We start from the raw sequence: 20,972 nt of genomic DNA, 5'->3' as shown, positions 1-20,972 counted from the left end.
ATTTATGTGGCAGGCAGTCTTAAAAAAAACCTGTAAGTAAAACTTAATTTTCAGCTTGTGAGTTGTGAAGTGTTTTGGCTGTTCATAGATACAGACCAAAAGCAACTCCCTGGATATGAGCCCAAGGCAGACTTTTTTTTTTCTTTTTTAAAATATAAACCTCAATGACCACGCAAAATAAATAATGTTTTCAGTAGATAAAGAATGGATACACACTGCCTAGAAAGGTTTGAGCCAACTCTAGCTTGTACTTCTCCTTCTGATTTGATCCTGGCAAATTAGAGAACTTAGGACAAATTGAAACTGCATAATGTAAACAACTTTTTATTAACACTGTATCTGTAGTACTTGCAAAACATTAAACGTACTGCAGTCCTTCTAACACTGCACTGTTAAGCATTAAAGTTGCACAACTTTGATTCAGTCTATGATTATTCCCCTCTTGGTTCCACTCATAATCGAATAGACCTGATGCTGAAAGACAGCTGTCCCATTCCAGGCAGTTGCACATACAGATTGTATGACTAAACAAAAGCATTTGGTGCTGGAACAGCAGTGAAGGATTCTACTGCACTACTTTCTGATCCCACAAACAGAAATGCAAAATGTGGCCTCTAAGAGTTGCCTCATTTTTGCAGAAGCAGGGGAACCAGAGGTCGGCGCTGTAATGCAGTGATATTTACTTGAAATACTGGTCATCTAAAACTCCCTCCATAGCTTTGCACACTGAACAAGATGCATATAACTGTATGTGACTTGCATCCCTAGATTCATTTAAATTTAAAACTTCTCCTTACATATATCCCCTTGAAAAAATGAAAAAGAACACCACACAATTTGCATAGATCAATTAAGGAGCAGACACAATTGCTTAAATGATTTATGATTTACTGCACCACCTTTCTTCATTTTATTACCATAACAGCAAGTGAAGACATGTCAGTCGTGATTTCAGGAACCCTGAAAATCCCTCTAGGGCAGTCTTGAAATGTGTTAAACACTTAAGACACATTTGTTGTAGTAAAAGCAAGTGAGCTATATTTAAGCATGTAAACCAAATACTAGTAGACAACTAAAAATCCTAAAACTTGTGTGAAGGGCCACAGGAGAGTATTCAATTAATCTTTTATACCTTATATTATTGGCTTTGTTGACTATCTTGTGTAAGTATGCCTTTCTTAAGGAGAAACAAATATTTTATTTTTTTTGTCATTTCTTAAATTGTAAAATTCAGGTTTAGAAATAACTGACCATAACTGTGGATATGTGTTTTACACAAACAAACTGAGCTGCTGCAGTGTGGCGTGGATATTGCACGTAGGAGAATCAGAGGCCCGAAGGTTCATCTGACTAGAGTTCCAGCCTTTTAATGACCACATACTGGAACGGTATATTCTATGACAGAAAATAATAATTGGGTGATTATTATTTGCATGCTTTCTTGCTGCTTTTTTAATGTTAAGAATGTATTGTGCAAGCCTCTTATTGTTTTAAGAGCAGTGGTGCAGTACGACAAAGTCCTAGGATATTTTAGTTGCAGACTTGCCACAAGTTGAGACTGATCACAGCATTACAGTGGCTATACCGGCAATGCAATTTTGATCAAGTTCTGAAAGAAGAATTTACAGATTCGCAATAACAACACAGTAGTCAACATGTTACATCAACATCTCCTTGGACACATTCTTATTTGTATTGACATTTTAAACATACTGGACCCAAATCACAGGATTTTATAAAAATGACAGGCATTTAGCATTTGATGTTCTGATTTAGGTAAAATACAAAAAGGCATGATATCAATACAAGAACAGCAAAGGATATGACTGGACCTCACTTGAGCAACGAATGTCATCTGGTTGCTGTTGGCATGATTGAAGGCAGCCTTTCTGTGAGACAAGCTCTGTGCAACATTCAGCAGAATAGCTCAGAGAAACCAGGAAACCAGATGTGTGAGGAAAAGGCCACATCGTGGGAAAACAGAGAATCACCACAGCTTCAATGGACACTTACTGTACATCCATCTGAGAAATCTGAATCATCTGCATAATCATCTAAAGGCTGCAAGATGAGAAATAACTGGAAGAATGATTGGGCAGGAAGCTCACTGTCTGTAAAAAGGATCTGCATGCCTGGAGGACATTCAGGGATAAAATATTGATAATGAAGTGAAATAGTCATCTTCTGTGGGGCAAACAGGTGTGAGGAGGTGGCAGATGAATAGTATTTTGCCCTTGACAGGTCTGGCGGAAGATGATGCGTGCAAGCTATGCCAGCAGCTTTCCCATTCCTGCTAGCCAATCAAGAAGTCTCGGTATTCCAGCAGGACAATGTCTACCCACACCATGCTAGGATGACAATAATATCAGTATGGCTGCTTTGGGGCCAGGTCAACAATGCCAACAACACAAGACAACTGGGACCAGCCAGCTTGGCTGCAGCTGCACAGAAAGAGTGGTGGAACAGCCCACAGCTTAGGCACCTTAGGTCTGTGCGTTGGCTCTGCCCGCGCTGTTAATGTTCAAGGATGCCATGCTCATTACTAACATTGCAATGTATTTGTTTCACACTGAGAACTTTGCTGAAATATCCTTTGATCTGTGTTTTTGTTCAACATTTCCTTTGAGTCTTTTGAAATATAAGTTTGAAATATTTTAATGAATGGATAAGATACAACTGTATAGTCTGCTATGTGTGCTAATGTACTTGAGCTTCTTAAAAAGCCTGTGGCTGCTGACCTCTTGCTGGCTGAGATGAAAGCTGAAAATGTATTTATAAAAGGCTGTAACCACAAACCTGATTAAGACTAAACATAATCAAGAGGGTTTTAAAGAAATTGTCATTCAGTGCTTTTGCAGGCAAATTCTGCAGAAATTAAAATACACAGTAAAGTACAGTATACACATATGTTTCTTGGACTAAACTATAAAAAATGCTTATTACAGCACACCTTACAGTTATCTCACTGTTTGAGTTGTCTCTGTGCACTTTACACTAAGTTGTGGATAAAACAGTAGTGTTATTATGAAGCTCAGAGACCGGCAATGTACTGTACCATGGAGAAAATTACCAGAAATCCCCTGAGTTATTGAAAAACATAGGTGAATTTTTAAAGAATTTATGTGGGTTTCTGAAAGAATTATTTCAACACCATCTACGTTTTTGTTCATATGCAGGCTTTATGTTAACCACATAACAACTGCAGTTGTTGCAGGCTATTTGAAGGACATTAAAACCCCAAACTCTATTCATAGGAACTTAGGACAGGTAAACATACGCTGGGCCTCTGAATTTATACCACACAGACTTCCTGCTTGCAAATTTAGTGTTTTCATTCTTGTACCGAAGCTGTTTTAGAAAGGAGGAGACCTGGTTACAGTGCTGATGTGCCTTACCAAAGATCACTTATCCAGACCAGGGAATACAGCCGTGTAGACAGACCCCTTGTCCTGCATGTCCCGGCCATACAGCGGCACAGATACTGGGGCTTTGGTAAGTCACTTCTTGATGCTGACCTTTCCGACTACCTGCATCTGTTTCGTAGCACCAGAGGTATCAATAACATCTTTGATATTAATGAGTTAATACTTAACAAGCACTGCCATCGTTGTGATTCAAAACGATGACAGTGCTTGTTAAATATGAACTCAAATTCATTTTTAAAGTATACCATTTAGATATATTTGTGTTTACAGGATGGCTCGTTGTTCTTTGTTATAAACTCTGGCAGTTCAGCTTTTACAGTTTGGCCGTCTGTCATATTTAGAAGCCTTTTTACAAACGCTATCACACATTGCCCATTATTGTGACAGAATAGGTCCTCAAGCCCACACTTGAAGCTGGCAGCTCAAAAGGACAGATCACTGCCCATTTATACAGCTAAGTAATCAAGTTCATGGATTCTGCTCAGGGATCCAGCTGCAGTGTTTCTACTGGGTTCCTGAACCCACAGTGAGGAGTCCAGAGCCCTCACTTCTGTATCTGCCCCTGACAGCACCGCATACTTGATACATATAGAACAAAACTTCCTCCTTCCTGGAATGACATGCACACATTACACCTCACAGAAGCCTCATATTTGCCGGGTGGAGTAATTAAACTGCAGTTTCAGTTACCTAAGGTGTAACTTTTAGTTGACACATTAAATTCTTTCACTTCTATAACAACCTGTCCTGTCTCTTGTTGATTAGGCAGCCAGAATCTAACATTGAGCTACTGGCACAGCTGGACCTGACCCAGGAGTCTGTGGGCAGCAGGACTCCCCCTGCATTCTGCTTCTCAGAACAGGCACTTACCCAGGTTAACCACCTGGGACTTGTGGTGCTTAGCTTTAAACACAGACCATTAGGAACTCCAAAAAGGGTTTGGCAGTTTAGGATTATGTAAACCAAGACAAACCACAAAACTACAAGTATGTTCCTGGCAGAGGCATTTTTCCTTTGTGAAGGTTTTTTTCTTTAACGTAGGCTAAGGTCGAGAAGGGTTTCTGTGGCCTGAGCTCTGCCTGTGTTCACTCAGTAAATATTTCTGTCTAAAATTAGGGCCCCTCTGAATTGAGGAATTTTCAAATGAAAACCCGTGATAATCAGCATTAAGTGATAGTGATGCCCTCCAACTTTAAAGTTTAATAAGTTCTGTTCTGGTGGCCTTAGTTTGAAAGAAATCACATAAGCGATCAGTCGTTTCCGAGAAGTCAATCCCATTAATTAGCACACATTGCAGGTTGCTATCATGGCTGCTGTCTGCCGTGCAGAATGGTTACATCTTGTGGTAACTGCACTGCCCTGGTCACTGTCTCTGAGGCAGAAGGCCTTCCCTCGATCTGCACTGTCACTGAACACGGAATTGTTGGCATGTCTCTTACCAGCCTGCTGAGCTGCAAGCTTGACATCATCTTTCCACAGAGGGACAGCTACATGTGGCAGGGCTATATTAGGCTGTCCTTAGTGGAAGCTGAAACTCAATAATGTCTTCAATCATGTCTGCTCAACAATATGGGTCTAATAGCTGAGGATCAAAACAGTGGCAGTGCTGCGAACAGCTGGATTGGAATATTGGCTTCTGGGGCCTGTAGGTTCGAAGATTAATTATGTGTGATCTAGAAAAGGTTACATGACTGTCATGCTGTGCATTTGCTGATTTTTGAGAGGGCAAGACACCGTTGGGAAGAAAAAAAAATGTTTGTATGGGGGTTGTACCACATTTATTTTCATTTTATCCAAATATAAAAATTATACTCCCAGGTAGCCAGCAAGCAGGGGCCAGAGATGGCTGTCAGTCAGTGTGGCTGGGCTCCTGAGCTGCCCCCAGTATATTCCTGATAGTGTATGAAGCACCTTTGAATGGCCTGTGTTCAATCCAAAGGACAATTAGGTCGATCTGTTTCTCTTTAACCTGTGCGTTGAGATTAGTGTCTATAAGGAGAAAAGGTTGATATAATAAGTATATAATTTTATTTATAAATATATGATATAAAATATATACTATAATCTACAGTATAATACAGTAGAACCTGTATATACTTTATTGAGTGTAAATCTTTTTATATGTAATAAATGCAATACAATGATGTAATAAATAATATGGATAGATAATAGATGTAGTAAATACAATTATTACGTGTATTTAAATGCAGAAAGTAGAATATGAAGTTGCAGGATGGCTCTGTTTCTCTGGTATTGTAACAAGAACCAATTAATTTTCTTACCCATAAATGTGTGAAATTCTGTATATCCTGATGTGGTATAAACTACAGCGATCCACGGTGTCAAGCTGACATTTTTTAGCTGGCCAGATGAAACCACTGATGTGGAGTCAGTGCTGGATCGGAGCTCTCTGGTTTATCTGGGTACGTGCATTCAAATCACATTTTAAAAAAAAATGTGGATGCAAAAACATAGTATATTGGTAGAGCTCTACATCCAGTATCATGCATTTGGATGTTAAATATCTAGATTCAAGGCGTTGGATCTACTCAAATCCCTGCTTTGAAAAGCGTGAGCAAACTGATCTACAGTTAAAATTGGAAGAGGTGAGTCTGTACTGTACGTTGAGTAACAGATTACAGCCTGTATCTGGCTACTGCATAGATGGAAAAAATGGATCTGTTCTCTGGAGATAGCAGCTGTATGAAACCACAGGCTAAAACAAGTGTTCAGAAGGGCAAGAGGCTTTTGTCTATTTCAATGTTTATAAAGATAGAACACGTTTCCCTGTGGCGATGGTGTAAGACTTAGTGCTGCATTATGTATTGTTCTTTGAGAGCAGTTCAGAACTCTTGCACAACACAGACAGAAGTTACTCACAGATAACGCTAATACACGTAGCTCAAACAACAATAAAAGTTGGTCACTGAATCAAACCTTTATTCTGCTTCTTACTGAGAGAAGGCAAAACTGACACATTTAACCAAGGGCAGAGCTGACCCAGAGTTCACAAAGAATTAGCATTTTCACCTCAGAGGATCCCACAATGCTTTGCATATCAGAGGGGAGCCACGTCATCCCCCCGCTGAAGTCCAGCTCTTCCTGGGTGACACACAGCGGTCATTCTACACCAGCAGCCCCACCTGGGAGACACACAGGGATCATTCTGCACCAGCAGGCCTCACCTGGGAGACACACAGGGATCATTCTGCACCAGCAGGCCTCACCTGGGAGACACACAGGGATCACTCTGCACCAGCAGGCCTCACCTGGGAGACACACAGGGATCATTCTGCACCAGCAGCCCCACCTGGGAGACACACAGCGGCCATTCTACACCAGCAGCCCCACCTGGGAGACACACAGGGATCATTCTGCACCAGCAGCCCCACCTGGGAGACACACAGGGATCATTCTGCACCAGCAGCCCCACCTGGGAGACACACAGGGATCATTCTGCACCAGCAGCCCCACCTGGGAGACACACAGGGATCATTCTGCACCAGCAGCCCCACCTGGGAGACACACAGCGGCCATTCTACACCAGCGTTCTCTCTTGGGGGCAAACTGAATAAGCAGTTGTTAGCCATGAGTACCATTTCCATTACAAGCCGGGGCTGGGGGAGATCTCCTTTAGCTCAATCGTCAAGTTCCCTGTTGCGTGACGCCGGAGACCTGGGTTCGCGCCCAGGCAGTGAGGGACGAACTGGCAGGGCAGGAGCGGCAGGGGTGGAAACCCCAAGAACGACATCCCAATCTTTGGTGGCATACAAAAATATAACCCCTTCCTTGCATTACAGGTACAGTAGATACCTGAATTCAATATATAAGCCTGCATCCTGATTAGGTGGCCTGTTGCATGTTCCTAGCACTTTGCCCTTTGAATGTTGTTGTATAAATCTGATCACGTAGATCTGAGATTCTCGATTCCTCCAGGAGTAGGTCCTGTGTCTGAATGGCAGCTGGTCTCCTCTCGGGATGATGGCAGCCACCTCATGTCCAGGGAGACGACACACTGCTGTTGACTCAGGACCTCCCTGGCAGTGCTCACACTCTGTTACTAGTGTTTGATTGGCAGTCTATGCCATAGCTGCTGCCTTGAGCTCCCAGGTCTTGACTGTTTCCAGCAAATATGATTGAGGATGTTAAATGGAGTTGTCTGGACAGGCTGTTGTATTTGGCTTCTTTGGATAACCCAGGACTAAGTCCCCTCTGACTGATTCTGTCTTGTCAGCCTCACAGTTTGGGTTCAGACCTTCATGAATGTAGGATTTGTCACTTCCTTGATTGTCAGTTCCAGTAGCTACATCTCCGTTGCCTTCACTTGTTGAGGAAGAAGCTGGATTTGTATCATTTCTCACAGATTTTGTCTGGATCCTGGGATTTTTCCAGGATCCTTGTTATACAATCTGCAAATCAGAAGCTTAAGGGCCATTTATAAGGCGATTCTGTACAGTGTTTTACCGTATTAGAGTTTTCTGAGGTATACAAATATGCAGTGTGTAATCCCACACTTATTTATAGAATTCAATCCCCTTTTTGTAGATGAGAAACAGCACAGATCTTTGTCTAAAGCTTGTTAAAAGCAGTCAGCCCGTCTGTCTACTAATACCATGTTATCGGCACTAACTGTGATACCTCAGCCCCCAAAATAATGATCAGGAAACAGCTGTTTTTATGCGAAGACCCTAAAATGCAAAGGATGGTGGTTTTAGAGTTTGTTTCTAAAGTATAGTATCGAACGTGGCCACTAGCTGTATTAAAACTCTCCACAAAGTTGATGATGAGTTTTGAATATCTAGCATGGCTGGTGTTAATGTGGACTTAACAACCTGTCATTCGCTGTTCCTCTAGTATGCTAGGAGAACTCAGGATTCCTAAGGCCCTTGAAAGGTTAGGTGTAGGCAGGGTGGATGCTGCATTTGGAAATCTGTGAAATGGGATGGTACAGAGCTGTGGACTGGCTTGTTAGTCAACTTCAGGTAACTGTGGTTGGTCAAAATCAATATGGAAACAAAATGGGAGGTTTATTTTATAAGTATGTATGAACATAATGTAATAAAAATGAAAGATGAAGGCAAACATTTATATTGCTGTTTTGGTCATGTTCTGTTTGTAAATCTAAATAAAAAGTTTTTAAAAAAGAAAACAAATTGGGAGATAAAGCAGATGTTAAAGAACTGGAGTAATGTGGTCTCTAGCACCAGTCAGGTGAATGTAGCCTGCTGAGTTTAGACTTCAGTGCGATTTAGTTCCTGTTTAACATTAAATAAGTAAATTCAATTAATTTTTATTTAATAAAGTAGTATAGAAGGTTTAGCCATGTATTATTTTAAAATGAGGGACAGAGCAAGTTTGGTTCTGTAAACCTAAGAGCTGAAAGTAGTAATGGCAACTTTTTAAAAATTTAGAACCTACACCGATTTAGACTTCATTCCTTTTATTATGCTAATAATAAAAGCTCTGAAAGAGTTACAATGTTAGAAAATTAGTTTCATGTGGTTTCATAAGAAGAAAAGAGACTAACAATGAAATTAAACACAACTTCACTTTGGCTGTTGTTTGTGGTTTTAAATACAGTATCTAAGCCTAGGCTAATCTTCCTCAGCGAGTCCAGGACTTCTCTGGTGGCTCAGACGGCACTCTGGGTAGGAGCCTTGAGATGCTGGTACAGAATGATGTTTTCGGCTGGTTGAACAGGTTTTCATAATGAAAGAGATTTGTGGATTTTTAAAGAGGAAACGCTGAAAAATGAGTTTAAACTTTCCAAATTTCAGTTAATTATAGAAAAGCATGACCTTTTCCAACTTCTCCTTTTCGTCACTAAACAGGGAATTCCACTGAAAGTGAGGCAAGAATGCAAGTCTGAAATAACCTTGTTTTTTTACACTAAGTGGGAAGCAACGAGAAGCAATAATTGTGGTCTGTAGCATTGTTTTTCACTCCGCTGGATTTGATGGCCCACTCCTTCCTGAAACAGCAAATTGCAGCTTGCTGTTCGAGCTACTTTGTGGTAACAGCTATATTGCGCTACGCTTCTGTGATTTTCTTCTTCCTTTGTTTATCAGACCTCATACGTTCAAGTAAATACCCGCCGCCCATTTCAGAGCAAGAATCTGCTTTCTTCCTCTTTTTTTTCAGTGTCGTGCAGTTTTACGAGAAACGCCTTCAGAAACGGCCTCTACAGATTGGTCTGAGGAAGAAGGCAGCGTCAGAATAAGCTCGTACCTGAGTTTAAGCTGGGGCGTGGCCTGTGGTTGACGCTCATGGCTGTGAGGGTTAAACTTTCCCTTGCAAAAACACAAAGCGGCCGTTGCTGGAAAGAAATCATATCCTCCAGACCGCTGCCCACGCTCGAGATAAATTTGGATTTTATTATAAAAGGAGCTTTGTAGTTGCCCAGCATGTGGTCCAAGTCACAATTCCTTACAATCCCCATAACTTATTTTCTTTTTCCTTAACAAAGCCTACGGAAGACAAAGTGCCTCCTATGTGTTTCATAAATGGAAAATGAGTTATGGAAGTATCCTGTACTGAATATTAGACAAAAAAGCAGTCAGACTGAAAGATGGTACGTCCCATTTTTGCAATGCTACCTGAAATATTTCCTTAAAGTCTGGTACAGTTGGTCACTTTGCTCTATCGTTCACTTTACCAATAACTTATTTATTGGTTTAAATAATAAAAAGACAATTGTTCATTGTGGTCTTATTTGCAAAAAGTATTTTTACACGGTCTTTGAAAATATTTTTTTACAAATTAACCTATTAACAGTTCCTGTACAGGAAACTGTACAGATTAGTTTCTATTAAAACTGAGGAGAAGGTAATTTATTGAAACACATCACATGAATGAAGGTAATCATTAAGACAGACTATCTCTGCAGTTATAGTCCTTTTTCTACACATTTTGTCTCTTATACAGTGTGTTCTGGTGCTTTGTCCCCATTTTTCATGATAAAATTCCATTTACAATATTCTGTACCTAAAAGTTTAAGTCTTCTTCCATCCCTTATGATGTTTTCCTTAAAACAGAAGTTCTGAACTGTATTATTTTTATGCATGTTTTTGTTCTCTGTCATGAATTATTTTAGGAAGAATTATCTTCTTTCTCTTGTGTACAGAAGAAAAAGACCATAATTGGGTGTAATTATTGAGGCATGCGCATTCATTTATAGAATCCCTATTAGAAAAGAGTCAGTTTGTTCCATTAGGTCTTGATGTTCCCTGTTTGCAGAGCTATGCACACTGACGTTTGTGAAAAACGGTATGACCTGCTTTATGTCTAATATTCTAAGCAAACGCCTATCACCACGTCATCTATTTTTGGCTAGTCGAGCCTGACAGAATTAAAACAGTAGATGAACTGTGCTTGTAAAGGCATGTAGTCAGTGCATACCTCAGTGCACACCAGTCCTGACCAATCAGGCTGGCTTCTGCTGACGGTTTTCTTTAAGAGTGCAGTATCCTGTGAACTATCCGATTAGCTCTAGGTGTTAAATTTGGAAAGGGTTGTAATCTTATTCTGCCCACTTTTCAGCAGCTGGGAAGCAATTAACCCACAAGCCAGTGTATTATTGTCCTTATCATTATCTTTATAAAGGATATACATATCCTTGTAAATGATATAATATCTTTATTATCCTTATAATGCCAGGAAAAAAAACACAAGAAAGCTAATTTTAGTTCTTCCTTAAAACCAGATGCTTGTTGAGCATCTATGCCTCTCTGAATTGGTATATTCTGCCAGGGTTAAATCTCCAGAACTTCCACTTGCCACCTGGCAATGGAGAAACATTGATTAAGCCAACACCTTCCATCAATATACACAAGCCGTTCCTTCACAGTCCCCACAGAATACTGGCTGCTTTTCAAACAGGATCTAAGCAAATAAATACCTGATTAAACACACTCGAGCACCTGACTGCTAATCTTTTTACCCAGTGATTCACACTGCTATTCTGTAAGAGTGCAGTGCACTACTTCCTGTGTCTTTGAAAGCCAGCAACTTTTGTTTTTGTATTTCATTCTCTCTAATTAAAACATTCTGTAAAAAGGACACTGAGAAACTGAGAACATTCCACAGCAGAACTGGAGGCAATTTGGCCAGTTCACTACACTAATTAACTGCGAGCTTCAGTTTAAATGTAAACTATTTTTATTTTAATGTATACTCTTAGATTTTCATAAAGCCTCCTACCTTTTTTAAGTCAGCTGTGTCATGTATTCTTACAAAGTGTTATTATTATTCAGGCTAATAAATATTCATGATCATTTAGAGTAGGAGCTGCTGTTCTAGAGTAACCAAGGTGCATATTTCTAAAACTTCGTTACCCTTATTTTCTGATTATGTCGGCCTTTTATCTGTTGGATGCGTGATGTATGCGCCCTCTGCTGGCTGAAAACCTCAATACTATTTTGTCTGAAAACGGCGATCAGTCGCCTAACGAGCCACTGCCAGCTGTTTCAGGAGCAGCATTCACTTGCTCAGCACGTGTGCAAGTGTATTTCGTTTTCTAAAACACTTTTGGATAAATACCATAATAGAATAACTGAATTATGTATGTTTTATAGTATTTTGTTATTTTAAATCTGTGAATGTGTAATTACTTTGACGTCTAGCAGACATACTGTATATGAGCATTATATATAATTTTAAACATTTTCATTTTTTCTCATCTGCATTAACGTTGTTTAATATTCACTTGTCCTACTTCTCCCTACAATTCTACAATTCAATACAATTCAGCTTATTCTACCTTTGTGTTACTTGCGATGATTCTGAGTAAATACGCCATTATTTTGAACGTGAATATGTTGTTGTGCTGTATTGTCCGAATGGAAATTCATAGTTACATCTCACGGTCTCTCATCTCGCTGCAGCCCTGCTTCTGTTCTCTGCGTGGCGGTCACGCTGTTTGTACAGTATATAAAAATAGCTTCTAGCATTTTTATAGCGCTTTTCATTTCGCCCCAAAGGGTCCCAAAAGCGCCCCACGATTAGACCCGCTTCACCCGCCGGAGGTTCAGCCCCAACTGGGCTGCTACAGAGAAGAAACAAAAATAGTGGAATTGTTCAAATGAAATCATGCAAATCGTGCAATTTCGTGGCAGAAGTGTCTGAACACAGTGCCATTGCTGCTGTCGGGTCAGTGCATAGTCCGGGTACATACAGCTGTCTTCTTATCGCCCTGATGCTCTGCACAAGCTAAAACGATTGCACAATTGCCATTATGAGCTGCCTTCTCACCTACAGTTTCCATTGTAGTCTGGGTGATCATGTCCAGCTTTGCACCGCTCCTCTGATGCGCGGTGAGTGCGGCACTGCAGCGGCGAGAAACAGTGACTGGTATTCGGTCAGCCCTGTTCCAAAAGTCAGGGCTTAAAAAGTCAGGGTTTTTTTTTTTAAAAAAAAAAGCCTTCAGTATTGTCCAGAACTCAAAGTTCCTGTTCGTTTGTATTTGCGGTGGTGTCGGGTTTTACGCAGCCTCGCACGCGGAGTGTGATTGATATACCCAAGGGTCGTGATCATGTAGTCACAAGTAATAGGTTTATTCCATGCTGAAAAAAAAGAAGAAAGAAAACACAACGTTTCGGCCGTGGAGCCTTGACACACCCGAAGAAGGCTCCACGGCCGAAACGTTGTGTTTTCTTTCTTCTTTTTTTCAGCATGGAATAAACCTATTACTTGTTCCTTTGCAGCCTACGCATGCTGACGCAGCTACCCACCTGATAATATAGTCGCTGTGGTCGTAGTAGCGGCGGCAGCGGTGAAGCTGGTAGGGCGCTGGTTGTTGCAGCCCGGGCTGCCAGCTGAGAGGCAGGCGGTCCTGCCCTGAGGGGGCTGAGACAGGTGGTGATGAAGGGCGGGGGAGGGTGCGGCGCTGGCCGGTCTCCTCTGCGCGCCGGGGAGAGCGTTACTTGCCGGCCCGGGACACGAACGGACCGCCCGAGCCCCAGAATCCACATTGACCCCGCTGGGCCCGCTTCACCGTGTACTGGCCAAGTGGGGTCCCCCCCCCCCCCCTTCTCGCCTTTGTGTGTGTGTGTTATCGTTGCTGATGCTCATTTGAGCATCTATTCTAAAGAGAAGAGGAGAATCGTGACACAAACAGTGCAGGAAGAGAGCCGACAGCACTGAGCTTCTTCTTTAGCTGTTATTATGACGAGATCTATCTTGCATTGTGGTTTTCTTACAGAACAGCTACAGTGCCTTGCGAAAGTATTCGGCCCCCTTGAACTTTTCAACCTTTTGCCACATTTCAGGCTTCAAACATAAAGATATAAATTTTTTATTTTATGTGAAGAATCACCAACAAGTGGGACACAATTGTGAAGTGGAACGAAATCTATTGGATTTTTGAAACTTTTTTAACTAATAAAAAAATGAAAAGTGGGGCGTGCAAAATTATTCGGCCCCTTTACTTTCAGTGCAGCAAACTCACTCCAGAAGTTCAGCGAGGATCTCTGAATGATCCAATGTTGTCCTAAATGACTGATGGTGATAAATAGAATCCACCTGTGTGTAATCAAGTCTCTGTATAAATGCACCTGCTCTGTGATAGTCTCAAGGTTCTGTTGAAAGCGCAGACAGCATCATGAAGACCAAGGAACACACCAGGCAGGTCTGTAATACTGTTGTGGAGAAGTTTAAAGCCGGATTTGGATACAAAAAGATTTCCCAAGCTTCAAACATCCCAAGGAGCACTGGGCAAGCGATCATCTTGAAATGGAAGGAGTATCAGACCACTGCAAATCTACCAAAACCTGGCCGTCCCTCTAAACTTTCAGCTCAGACAACGAGAAGACTGATCAGAGATGCAGCCAAGAGGCCCATGATCACTCTGGATGAACTGCAGAGAACTACAGCTGAGGTGGGAGAGTCTGTCCATAGGACAACAATCAGTCTTACACTGCACAAATCTGGCCTTTATGGAAGAGTGGCAAGAAGAAAGCCATTTCTCAAAGATATCCATAAAAAGTCTCGTCTAAAGTTTGCCACAAGCCACCTGGGAGACACCCCAAACATGTGGAAGAAGGTGCTCTGGTCAGATGAAACCAAAATCGAACTTTTTGGCCACAATGCAAAACGATATGTTTGGCGTAAAAGCAACACAGCTCATCACCCTCGACACACCATCCCCACTGTCAAACATGGTGGTGGCAGCATCATGGTTTGGGCCTGCTTTTCTTCAGCAGGGACAGGGAAGATGGTTAAAATTGAGGGGAAGATGGATGCAGCCAAATACAGGACCATTCTGGATGAAAACCTGTTGGAGTCTGCAAAAGACCTGAAACTGGGACGGAGATTTATCTTCCAACAAGACAATGATCCCAAACATACAGCAAAATCTACAAAGGAATGGTTCACAAATAAACGTATCCAGGTGTTTGAATGGCCAAGTCAAAGTCCAGACCTGAATCCAATCGAGAATCTGTGGAAAGAGCTGAAAACTGCTGTTCACAAACGCTCTCCATCCAACCTCACTGAGCTTGAGCTGTTTTGCAAGGAAGAATGGGCAAGAATTTCAGTCTCTCGATGTGCAAAACTGATAGAGACATACCCCAAGCGACTTGCAGCTGTAATCGCAGCAAAAGGTGGCTCTACAAAATATTAACGCAAGGGGGCCGAATAATTTTGCACGCCCCACTTTTCATTTTTTTTATTAGTTAAAAAAGTTTCAAAAATCCAATAGATTTCGTTCCACTTCACAATTGTGTCCCACTTGTTGGTGATTCTTCACATAAAATAAAACATTTATATCTTTATGTTTGAAGCCTGAAATGTGGCAAAAGGTTGAAAAGTTCAAGGGGGCCGAATACTTTCGCAAGGCACTGTATGTTTAAATTATTTTATCGGTTTTCTATACCCATTCTTGAACGCTTCTTTGCAGAAGTTTAATGGAAAGTATTTTTTTAACTATAGGGGTACATAGCTTGCTAATAATTTAACTGCATATATAGAGTACTTGTTTTTTTGGCCTTGGATATATTCCAGTTACGTAGAAATGTAAGTTCAGTGTGTTGGCTTTAGTAAATTAGCGCGACCGTGCGGCCTTTTCACTACAAAATAAGAAAAACAATTACTTCTGTTAACACAAAATCATACATTCATTCACAAATGAATCCCTATGGGTCTGGAAATGTTTGGTTTAGAATGATTTTAGAAGAAAAGAATTCCTTATTGAATGCTACACCCAAAATCAGTCAGATGGTTTCTGCATTCCTGGAACTACAGTACTATTGTTGAAATATATAATGCATATGTACTGTATATACTGTACAGCAAGACTTTTACAGAGTTGCAACGTCTTACATTAGGTTGTTCACTAGAAATTGTTTTCACTCATTAGAATTTTACAGCTGCTGAGAAAAGAGATGTACAGTAGGATCCTAGTGCTTATGCAGACACATACAGTATTAAGATTGTAATAATGTTTGAAATACTACAGAAAATATTTTAAAAAGTATCCCAGATCCGTTCAGTTAAATTAATGTTTTTACGGCTGCAGTACACATTATTGTTTCTTTCCTCAGTCTTTTTTCTGTATTGTGCTCTCCATTCGAACTCAATCACATGAACGCATTGTTTGTTGCAGTTTATTGCTGACGCTGCATCTGTTTTGGAAGCTGAACTAAATCTAAAAGTAAAAAATAGAACTTTTAATTTTAAGTATATAAGTGTCGAGAGTGGATGTTGTTGAATGCAGGTACAAATGAATATGGATTTCTAAGGAACACTGCTCTGCCCTTTTTTGAGAAAAAGAAGCGTGATATATTGATTAAAAAAAACTGTATTTAGGGAAACGCCACTTAACAATAGATTTCCATGGAAAACCGCAACCATGTTCTACAGATTGTACTATTATTCTTCTCCCAGAAGTTTTAAGGGTTGAAAAGGTTAATGTACTGTAAAGAACAGAGTTCATCTCTTTTTTCTTTTTTTTTTTTACATGAATGAAAAATTTGCAGGAAAAGAAAAGGAAAACTCCCCACTACATTTACCAGGACCAAGTTGCAGTACCAGCAGCCTTAAATATGAATCGCCCTGAGGGAGTTGTGTGGTGTTCACAGTTCATTTATTCAACTCCACATTAAAACACGAGTCCTGTGGGATGCTTTCTGTTTGTTTTTACCATCCCTTGCATTCCATTCACTTTTTCAAGAGCTTATTCAGAAACATGAATCATTCATTCCTTTACAAAGCCTCTTCAGATTGAAAATAAAAGTCAGAGAAGCACTCCCGAGCATCCTCACCAAGACCAATGAAAATCCACTTTAATTAGTTTTACTTTTAGCAAAAGCTGAATCTTTTTTTTAAATACCTTTCAGTTACGTTTTCTCCCACCCAGGATATTCATAAAATTACTTCCAGTCTTTTTGAAAGACTGTTTCACAAGAAACACAAGAACATCTGACAGAAGTGTTTACTGGCTCATTTTCTTTATAATATTTGTAATATGTTCTTGGGTTACTGTGTATACTGAATTAGTGTACTCTTACAGTATTCAGTTTTGAATTTTATTATGTGACTGAGCCTTATTCAAATTATATCTCAAAGCAGTTTTTTTTTATTAAAGCACTGAATACACTGGTAATAGAAAAAGGGTGTGCTGAATTAATAACTAGAATAACAGACACGTTCTTGAAATTCTGTATCCGCAGATATAATATAATATAGTATTATGTTATAGTTATTATGTTTTCATATAATTGTTCATGGGTTTCAAGGGTATACACTGTGCTTTTTGAACTGTGCTTTTGTGTTTTTTGAGTAAGTGCATTCAAATGACCAAGTAAGAAGCCGACAGGCAAATACATTTCACAGTAAGTACATTAATCTTATTTGACTTATTTCTGGATTTCTTCTTTTTCTGTGCTCTCCGGTGGAAGGACAGGTTGATGTGCGGCCCCCTTTAGTCCTGTCTGCTGTGAAACGGGCTCCCGCTCCTGAGCGATTAATCACTCCAGTAAAACAGGGGCCCTGGCCCAGCGCTCCCCATGTCACCTTGTTGGTTACGGCCTTATTGACGGTGCTCACAGGCCTTGATTACATAAACAGAGACACTTCAGACCGCTCAAGGTGTCATCGTGAAGCTTCTTGCTAATCCTTTCATTCCCCCTAATGGCTCAGAGCTTGTGCTGCTTGTCAGCTCCGGCCTTTGTTCTCGTCTTTCATCTGCGGCCTGAGCGTTGTGCGAGGCCGTCCGCGCTGTGACTGATGGGCCCTGATGGGGCCGGGGGGCACTCCTTCCAGCTCGGCATGTCATTCGCTGGAAATACCTTCTTGGGCCGTAATTGAAAGACCAGGGCTGCGCACTGCAACTTTAGAAACAGGCTTTGAGAAAGGTCTTCGTACCCCTTTGATTATTTTTCTTAAATTACACTCCTGGTTTAAACAGTATTTGCATACACTTTTGTCCCAGTTCATCTTAAAACTACAGAGAAATCATTATTTTGTGCCGAACACTAATATGGTATGCTTAGTGAAGATTCAAGTTTTGAAAGGCAGTCTTGTGCCTTTGAAATGCTGAATTGCACTGACTACGTTTTCTGTTCCCTCCATCATTTCAAAATTTGATTGACTGTTTATTAGTACAGAATAGCATTATCACCAGTCGTATTTAGGAGATACAGGCACACCCCATTCATGCGAATGTGATGAAGTCCTTTACTGATGTGTTTGGCTTTAACCTGCCTGGTTTGTGTGATGATCACCTGGCCTTGTGGGAAAGGAAGGAAGTGAGAACCAGAAAGCTGAAGTACTGGTGAGGGTTCTGAGGATGATGCAGGCTTGTTAGCATGATGGGTGCTGGAAAATAATGGTTTAAATGCCCTTTATTAAGGGAGACGCAGTGATTCTTGAGAACTGATGTTTGTCTTTCTCCCCGATCTTCTGTATGAGTTCCAATTACCGTGAAATGTGAGATTAGCCATCAGATGCACTCTGTGCACTTTTTTTTCTGCATTTCCAAGAACAATGAACTGCTGAGAACTGCTCCTTTTCGTTGCCTTTACTGTGTGTCTGTTTTTTTCACTTCTTGGTTTTGGGCAGTGATCTGATGATTCTCCACGATCCAAGTGCAGTGACAGCGTTATTATAGCACTGAGATAACAGCACACAGATCTGAACCATGAGAAGAGGGACTGGTATTGGAGCTTTGATTGCCAAATGCACAGCAGGATGTTTTTCTGTTTATTTATGTAATTTAATATATGCATTGGGGTTTACAGTCTTGAAGTATTTGAAGACGTTTTGTAGAAAAATGTTAATGCAACATTTAAAGATAACAAGCCTGTCCTGTGATCTGGGCTATACCATGACACATTATCTCGGCATTGTTAGGTTTCCCTTAATTCAGGGATTAGGGAATGTAAATGTTAGGTAAACAGTCACACCAGTTTGCTTATTCAACAAATTAACATTCCTTATAGTTATAGCTATGCAATGCATTTCTTCACCCAAATATGATACTAAAAAAGTTATGGACATTAAAATTTCAGTTTCTTTATCTAAGGAATAGTAATGAGAATTAAAACAATGTAAACTGCCATCATCTATATAACAAATTAAGTGCTTTGAGGTGTTTTGGAAAGTGTATTTTTATTATTTCATTACATTTTGCACTGTATCAGCGGTCTCAACATGTTGCCATCATGTCTGGTTCTTTCACTATTTCTGCAGTTCTTGTGTTGCGGAGGACCTTGCTTCCGCAACTTGGGTTTCTCTCTTGCCTGTTGTTGGCGTGGTGGCCTCTGGGGGGAGCTGTTGCGGAGGGATCAAGTCTCCATGAAACAAGGAAAGAAGAAACACAGTGTCATCTGTGGAGCTTCTTTAATCCTAAAGCACGGAAATCAGTCAAAATGATATTTCAGGAAAGTAATTTATATGCAGATGATCCACTAACAGACTCCTTAGCTCTTTCTGAACACTACGGCGTGACTAATTTTGAGAAGTGGGTGGGTGTAGCCTGCAAATTTAAGTACCCCAATGAACATAAAAAGAGATGACATTTAACTGCCACTTTATTCAGATTTTAAAAAGGAAATATTCTGTGAGGACAGGAATTCGGATCTTGAGACAATGCCACATTATGTGCAGACAGTGGGTCTTTTGTTTCACCCTAGCTCAGATTAAACTGCTCTCTTTTGTTTACGGTTTACTTTGCCAGGAAGGCAGTACGCATGCTTGTGTGTTTTTGTGTTGGTAACAGCCGCTTGAACTGATATATTCTGGGCCACAATGCCCTTTAAGGTCTGACAACTTCAACCTTAACAAAAATCAAAGTCTTCTCACTTTTGTGTCATTTACTGTACCTTGTTTCTTTAGGTCCCATGTCAGTATTTTTCCCATTAAGGTCACTTTTTGTTATGGTTAATAAATGCATATGAAATAATTGTGAATTTCTCTCTAAATAATCCTCAAGTAATGTCTTGCACATTAAGCCCACAGTACAGTTCAAATGTGAAGAAGAGACTCTTCCTCGACACTGAAAGACTTTCTCAAGAGCCACTTAGAAAGAAATATTTGCTTGCTGATTTCACAGGATTAGCAGGAGTTGAGCACCACATGTAAAACTAATAAAACCTGAAATAAAGGGCTCAGCTATAATACTTTTCTTTGGAGGTGACAGCTTTAAGATGTTTAACATGAAAGAGCCTCGGGAAAATTTGAATAAGAAATGACTGTGATGAAATATACTCTAACAAAATGTGATTATCACGTCGTACGTGGAAGAGGAGCGCTGAAGTTTCAGAAGTATCTGTTTCTTATTAGAGTTTATAATTTCTCATAACCCAAAATTTGAGAACTGTCTTTTGCTATCTTAATCTCAGAACCATGAGCTAACTGTGATACTATTCTCATCACGTCTACAAGCCAGCAATTATGTTGGATATCATATCGGATATATGCAATCATCAGAAAAGATTAATGGATCTCTCAGAACCCAGAGAAAACTAGGTCTTTTATTTAAAATCAGTGGAAATGTTTACACTTATATAATGCAGAATCTATCAATATTTTTAGCTACAGAAATGTATAGTCCTCAGAAATGCTCTTTATTCCATCCCAAACCTGAAATGTTTTAGTTCCGTATAGTGTGAAAAACCTTTTCAGTGTTTGTCCTTGACACAAAAATAGAACAACAGACTTGTTGCCAATAGAATTTTTGTCAACAGAAAAAAACCTTGTGGCTATAGGGGATTGTGCAGTACAGTCCTCAGTATTGATTTTAAAGCTGGACATTTGACATGCCTAGTTTCCTGCACGCAGCTAGTTCATGTGATGATATTAGTTTTTAGTGGTAATGGCGTACAGTTAATATTCCAGTCCATGAATTCGATTTTTTTATTGATGCCCTGTAAGCAAACAACAAGAAAATCTTTTTTTAGCAAAATATGGCTCAAATAAACTATTTTTAAAGCTGTTAGTCATGGTACCATGCATGGCACACTATAATAACTGCAAGATGTTTTTTCTTTCCTTCCAAAGTTCAGTGTGATTGAATTTCCTTGTGATGAATTCCTGGTGCATGTGATTCTCAGT

The 20,972-nt window shown here is 40.2% G+C and overlaps 1 protein-coding gene across 5 annotated transcripts in view; it reads left to right on the top strand.

Moving 5' to 3' along the window:
* LOC102694761 (histone deacetylase 9) overlaps nucleotides 1-20,972 on the top strand; it is a 185,103-nt gene that overhangs the window by 26,394 nt on the left and 137,737 nt on the right. The window contains exon 4 of one of the 5 annotated variants that reach the window (XM_015357930.2): nucleotides 3,349-3,492. The exons of the other annotated variants lie outside the window; for them this stretch is intronic. Within the exon in view, the coding sequence (XP_015213416.2) occupies nucleotides 3,349-3,492 (144 nt within the window). The remainder of the gene's footprint in view (nucleotides 1-3,348; nucleotides 3,493-20,972) is intronic. 5 annotated transcript variants of the gene reach the window in all.

This window comes from Lepisosteus oculatus, chromosome 10, assembly GCF_040954835.1.
Source record: "Lepisosteus oculatus isolate fLepOcu1 chromosome 10, fLepOcu1.hap2, whole genome shotgun sequence".
NCBI lineage: Eukaryota > Metazoa > Chordata > Actinopteri > Semionotiformes > Lepisosteidae > Lepisosteus > Lepisosteus oculatus.
This window is presented reverse-complemented; position numbering and strand designations above follow the sequence as displayed.